This window comes from Notothenia rossii (genome assembly GCF_949606895.1).
Source record: "Notothenia rossii genome assembly, chromosome: 11".
Classification (NCBI taxonomy): Eukaryota; Metazoa; Chordata; class Actinopteri; order Perciformes; family Nototheniidae; genus Notothenia; species Notothenia rossii.
In genome coordinates this window covers 7,545,349-7,551,650 of record NC_136910.1, presented here as the reverse complement: position 1 = coordinate 7,551,650, position 6,302 = coordinate 7,545,349, and the positions used below count along the sequence as shown (strand labels likewise).

Here is a 6,302-nt window from a genome sequence, read left to right as displayed (position 1 = left end):
AACAATTTAATTACATTGAAACTGCACAGTAAAAAAACAACACCACGATAGAGAGCAGAGTTCGTGCATCGGTTTCAGCTGTCTGTCTTTACTCTCAGAGTGAATGCAGCCTCTGTAACGGCCGCAGACTGTGACTCTCAGGTAACGCAACACTCGGTCCCACCAGAGACTGTTCACTATGTTTTCTGGATCCCGTCCGTTTTCAGTGCTGCAGGTTGACCTCAATGGGGGCCACAGTGGCTTGGAAACAATCCAAGTGTCAACTTACTGTCTCATACAAAAATACAAAGCGTAGGGACATTAAACAACAAAGGCCAATGACATGAGCATTCATTCTAATAGTCAATTCACTGTCACCTGTCACTATGTACAATTTAAAATGTAGCTTTCCACACTTACAGTCTCCAGACATATTTTTGAATCCAGTGTCATGACTCCCTGTTTGTGATATTTTTTAAAGATAGGTTCTTTACTGTAATAACACAAGACAGTGTAATAAATAATAATCAAGTGTGCTCCAATCATCTCAACACATGTTGGCTAACTCTACATACAGACATGAAACTATTGCTTTTCCACTTGTTGCAGGAGTGCTTGTATGAATCTTGACGTGGAATTTAATTAAAAACACGGGCTGTAAAATGTATAATTCACAAAGGAGTACCAATTGTTTCTCCGTACCTCTCAGTATTTATCAGGGAAATACTATTTCTACGTGGCATAAGGACACTTATTGGAGATCATTTCCACATGACTGTAAATACACTGACGAGGACATTCGCATAAAGACACTCGTAGCAGAAGGGTCAATATATTCTAAGTGCAGTTCTCCTTTAATGACTGATGTAGGTTTAAAACCCTCACATAGCCTACAACTGCTGACCACAAAGTGATGCCTGTGGACAGAGCAGGAAAAAATATCCACAATCACAGAGAACATCAATAGACTCTCTGATGGTGAAGTTGGAAATAAACATGATGAATGATAAGCCACTTTGCTTGGACGACTCAGAAAGAAGGACAATGGAAACATACATGCAAACACTGTAATCAATTTACAATTTACTCTTGAATGCAACACCGATTCCAGCGCTGCATTCATAAAAAATACTTACCAAATTACAATCTCTGAAACAAACTGTCCAGTATATTGCACTGAGAAAGTTGATGAAATCTACCAAAAGTAAAAAAATAAAAATGGAATGCACCATCCACGATTGGTCCATGAATGTGGCTTGAACGGGCTAAATGTTCTTTGATTGGCCCGTGTCAAACCTGTATAACTGTGAGAGTTTCAGGGCTCAAAGCAAAGGCCTCAGTAGTAGTAATGCTGCATCTCTGTCCAGTTGGTGATCCAATACTTTTTCTGCGGCTCCTCAAACTGAAAGCCCAGATTGAACTGATACCGTTCTGCCTTGCGAATTCTCACCGCTTGGTGCTTTGGCATTATCCGGTAGTAGATGGCTCGCTTGAAGAATCCAAGCTGAAGGGGAAAACAGAGAAGAAAAGAGGGAAGGTGACATTTAAAAGCATATAGAAAGCAGAAGAGCTTGGAAAATGTTAGGTGGAGAAGGATTCATCGGAGGGAAAGCAAGTTAAGCAACAGATAAACCCACGCTTAGACAGAACGGGAAGACAGATGAAGTATGGAAGACAAAAGTGTTTTAAAGTGAACGGCAGCACATTATTAGCCTGAAAGGGAAGTAGAACCGATGTTAGGTACATACAAAAAGCAGACAAAAGGTTAAAGAGAAAGTTAAGCGGTAAGAGAGTTGAATCACAACCCAAGCTTAATTAATAGTATCCAGAGAAAATCCATTTGTAGGGTTGTCGTTACCCAAAAGCCCCACTGGTGTGTGTGCTGTTGGGGGACCCATGGGGGGCCTCAGTAGTCCTCGGTCAGCTTCTCTGTCTCAGAGGGCTGGATCTTCATCTCAGCCTTCTGGGCTTTGGCCTCATACATCTCCCTCCTGCTGGCCCTCTGGAAGAAGCCACACTGAGGGTGGAGGAGGAAGCGGAGGAGGAGGAATAAGATGGTGCATGGGGGGGGGGGGTAAATGAAAGGTTAGACTAAAGGCACGATATGGAGGCTTTAAATCAGATGAATGGGTCAACAGCTATCAAAAAGGGAAAAAATGTGTTGAGATTTAGGGCATGTACATCATGTTAAACAGTGTAATCCCTTCAGTACTGATCGGTAGTCTCACCTTCCATAGTATAAGGATGATTATTCCCAGTAGTAGAATTCCTGCTACAGCCGCAGAGATGATGATCCACAGCGGGAGCTCATAGGGCACCTCCACCCCCTCCAGAGGCTGGATTTCTACTGTGAACTACAAGAAAGAATCAGAATCCCTTTATTAGTCCTACAGAGGGGACATTTGCAGCGTTACAGCAGGAAAGAGCCACAGACAGCTTAGTGTTGCATATCTTAAATGTGTTTAAAAAAAAAAAAAAAGTTACAATATAATAAACAAACAACACAACAATATGCTAAAAAAGTACTAAGTTATAATATAATAAACAATATGCTAAAAAAAGATAAAGGTGGAACGATTTAAGTAAAATCATCATCATCAGCATCATCTTCATTAACGTTACGCACCATGGTGGGCTGTGTGTCCATCCTGATGGTTGGTTTATCTGTAATGAGCTTCAGAGTGGCTTGACCTTTGACTGTAATTCTCAGAGCGTGAGAAAAGTCCTGTGTGAGAAACACAACAAACACCCAGTGTGTAAATTTAACGAAAAAGGAAGTCTTTCTCACAATTTTATTAAATTATGAATAATGTGTGTACTAGCTGCAGTGCTAACCTCTAGCATCGTGCTGTTCCACAACCGGGACTGGACAAAAATCTTGGCTGAGTTGGTCATGTTGCGCAGCGGACAGGAAAACGTTACGCAGCGTGCCGTCCCCTTCGAGCATTCCTGCAACAAACAATGACATCTTTTATGTAACTACATACTATACCAAAACTAACATTACTTATAAGAATAATGGATGACATACATTACTATGACGTTTTTAACATACTACATAATGACTTTTTTTCATTAACATATTATAATAGGATTTTTTTTAATCACTTAATTCATCAAAATTCTATATTGTCTTTTCTGCAACTTTTATTTTTAAAATGTTATGACATTTTTACCATTATTTTTTTTCAACATTTCACCATCACTTTTTTAGGATTTTTTTACATACTATACTATAAACAAAAACATTAAGACATAGTATATTGTTATAACACTATGATATTTTTTATGGCACACTATTGCAACTACATATACAGCTACAGTATATATATATAGGGACCCATTTCTTACCAACAGGAAGGTCTCTTTGCGAGGAGAGAGCATTGTGATGGCTGCCTGAGGCTCAATAATATATGGCTTTGCCGCATTAACATCATCCACCACGATCTCTCGTTTAATACGCTTTTGTCTGCTTCCTGCCAACTGGAGGACGACAGAGGGAGAAGGAAACATTAAAGAAGGAAGCAGATGAGACAGAGACATGACATCAGAGTACTTGTGGTGGTAATTATTGGTTTTGATAAAGACATTACCAAAGTCTTCTCAGAATAGCACTGTCATTTCTACTGCCTATATCCAGGCAGAACGCGTTATGACGTTCTATTTGTAGCTCTGTGAGGGCTGTAGCCTAAGTGGCGACACAGACGTTGTTTTCTTTTTAAACAAAATGTATTTCTGAACATCCGTGGTTTGGTTTTGAGTCCATTTTCACACCCCTATTTTAACACTGACATTTATTCATAGAGAGCAAGCTGCTTTACTTCACACTGAACTCAGGAGCATTTAGAGCTCATGTAACAAGCCTGTTCTTAGCACAATAGGAAGAAAGTTAAAGTACACTTAGACTCACTCAATATCAGCCATCTCATAACAATTCTAACTATTACAATACACAAAGATATCTGAGCAGTAATATCAACAAAAGTATACTTGAGTAACTCTCAACAGCGTTAGCAGCATTTTTACCTTAGTGTTTTGTTCCATTTAGCTAATGAGTTTAGCTAACTTGCTCAATTTTATTTTAGAAAGGACAATGCAGACATACTAAATATCAAAAGGCTATGCCAGTAATCTAAGCTGGCATTAGCATTTAGCTAAAAGTGCTGATAGCATGGTTTTATACAGTTCGGTTTTTGGTTCTAGCACACTTGTTACTAAAGCTAATAATTTGCTATTTATATGTACTGTATCGAAGATTTAATATGAACCAAGGTTGTTTTCATGTGGTTCAGTGCTAGTTGAATAATGGTTTACATTCTGCATCTGCAGAGTCCATATTTTTGGTCATAAACACGTCATATGGTTCTTGGGGAAAAGGAGAATATTGTGGCTTTTAAAAATCAAAAAGACAGGATCCTTACAGTTAGATTTAGCAGGTTGACCACTTCTCCAACAGGGTTACATTCCTCCTCCGATTCCCCTTTTACCACAATCTTGGTCAGGTACAGGAGCCACTTGCCGTTGGCTACCTCAAAGGGCCATTCGAACTCCACAGCCAGGGTCCCCATGTCTCCCAGAGGCTGTCCATTCATGTTCACCTGGCGGCAGCAACAACAAAAAAAGTTAACTTCAGAAGAAATCAAACAAATGGCGTGAAATAACAGTCAGAGCTTTACAGTGACTTTGCAACCCCTAAATAGTATCCACCCCTGGTCATGCTCACACCCAAAACCACGGCTTACGTAAAACAATGGCCCACACAATATTACACTTCTGGAGGATGAACATTTTGGCTTCAAAGACAGGGTGGAGATGAGGGAAATGTGGGAAGCAGTCATGTTATAGATGCAATATAACGTCCTGGAGGTCTAACATGGTCTCAGTGGTGGAGGTGACTCACATTGAAGGTGAACTCCACCAGACTGCCAACGTCACTCGCGTTGGCCATGGCTGACTCGCCCATCACCGTCCCACTGAATTGTGTTTGCACCAGTGGGTTTGCTCTGGACGATGGAGAGGTACAAATAATCAAACACAAGAAAAAAATGATGTGGAAAAAAATGTAATGGGACAATTACTACGCAGGGTGCATGGAATTTCTGTGCTCTTTACTGTATGTCATGTTAAGCAATGGGACTCACATGGAAAAGGAGGGGAGGATGGTGTGTTCGATCAGCAGGGCCACAGGCACAGGGGTCAGGTCATTCTGCTCACTAAGACTATAAAAACAAACCTTATTACAACATTGTGTGCAAGAGCAATATTTGTAGTGTCCCTATTTAAAGCCTCTAGCGCCAAAAGCGCAAAACTTTGACACTAAATAAAAAAGATAACACTAAAATATGGATTAAGCAAATATAATCGTGCATCATTCTTGAAAACGTACGTGGACAGAAGCAGCTCGGACTTAATCTCTTGTGTGTACAAATTGAATCCAGAGGTCTCAAAGATGATGGCAAGTGTCACCTGATAATGGAAGGAACACAGCGAGAGGCTTCAAACTCTGCTTAGCACGGGAAACGAATCAACACTGATAAGATCAAATCATTTTCCAAACATACATTTTCATTGCCTTTAAGTGGATTCCCCAGCTCACACATCACTGTCTCCTGCAAACTGCATTGCATATCGTGATCCTGAATAAACATATTGAGAAAGTGAACAAAAGAGTAGCATAAGATAGGGGAACATACACAAAGAAAGGCCTGTAACATTGTAGTGTACCACATGACATGTTTAAATTAGGGTTGCCAGAAACTGAACATGATCAAAATCGATTATTCGGCAGCCCTGGCGAATAATAATCGATTATTCGACCGACCGAAAAGAAAAAAAACTCAGACAAAAGGAATTCCGTTGTTTGTGTCATTTAACTTCCTTTGGACTTGTAAGTTCGAAGTAGTTCCATGAGGAGGAACTCTTTTTACCTGCAGCTTTATTCATCTTTAGTCGCACGTGTGAGGGAGAGGGGGGGTGGGGGCGGGGTCGGTGTGTAGCGTGCTGCAGCAGCAGTCTGCTCTGCACGCAGGCTTCCTCCAAGTTTACAGTCAAACAAACTGGTGGTGTGACCAATGGCAATTTACAATTATTAATACTATTTCTATTATTAGCATTAGTCTTTATTTTGGTTGAAACTAAGCCAGAAAAAAAAAAAAAAACATAAATAATAATAAAAAGATATATAAATAAAATCGATTTTTAAAAATAATATTCGATTATGGAGACTGTAACGAATATTTGAATAATCGAATAATCAATGGCATCACTAGTTTAAATGACTTATAAATTAGCATTTCTCAGTCGTCTGCTGCCCTCCAGTACAC

At 39.8% G+C, this 6,302-nt stretch overlaps 1 protein-coding gene across 2 annotated transcripts in view; it reads right to left on the bottom strand.

The window, feature by feature from the left end:
• Positions 1-1,343: 1,343 nt before the first annotated feature.
• Positions 1,344-6,302, bottom strand: part of itga3b (integrin, alpha 3b) — a 130,908-nt gene continuing 125,949 nt past the window's right edge. For both annotated transcript variants that reach the window (XM_079660735.1, XM_079660734.1), the window contains exons 16-26: positions 5,541-5,615; positions 5,366-5,445; positions 5,121-5,198; positions 4,880-4,982; positions 4,401-4,577; positions 3,331-3,462; positions 2,815-2,928; positions 2,606-2,704; positions 2,208-2,333; positions 1,838-1,996; positions 1,344-1,483 (exon numbers count right to left, since the gene is read on the bottom strand). In XM_079660735.1, the coding sequence (XP_079516861.1) occupies positions 1,886-1,996; positions 2,208-2,333; positions 2,606-2,704; positions 2,815-2,928; positions 3,331-3,462; positions 4,401-4,577; positions 4,880-4,982; positions 5,121-5,198; positions 5,366-5,445; positions 5,541-5,615 (1,095 nt within the window). In that variant the 3' untranslated portion in view covers positions 1,344-1,483; positions 1,838-1,885. The remainder of the gene's footprint in view (positions 1,484-1,837; positions 1,997-2,207; positions 2,334-2,605; positions 2,705-2,814; positions 2,929-3,330; positions 3,463-4,400; positions 4,578-4,879; positions 4,983-5,120; positions 5,199-5,365; positions 5,446-5,540; positions 5,616-6,302) is intronic.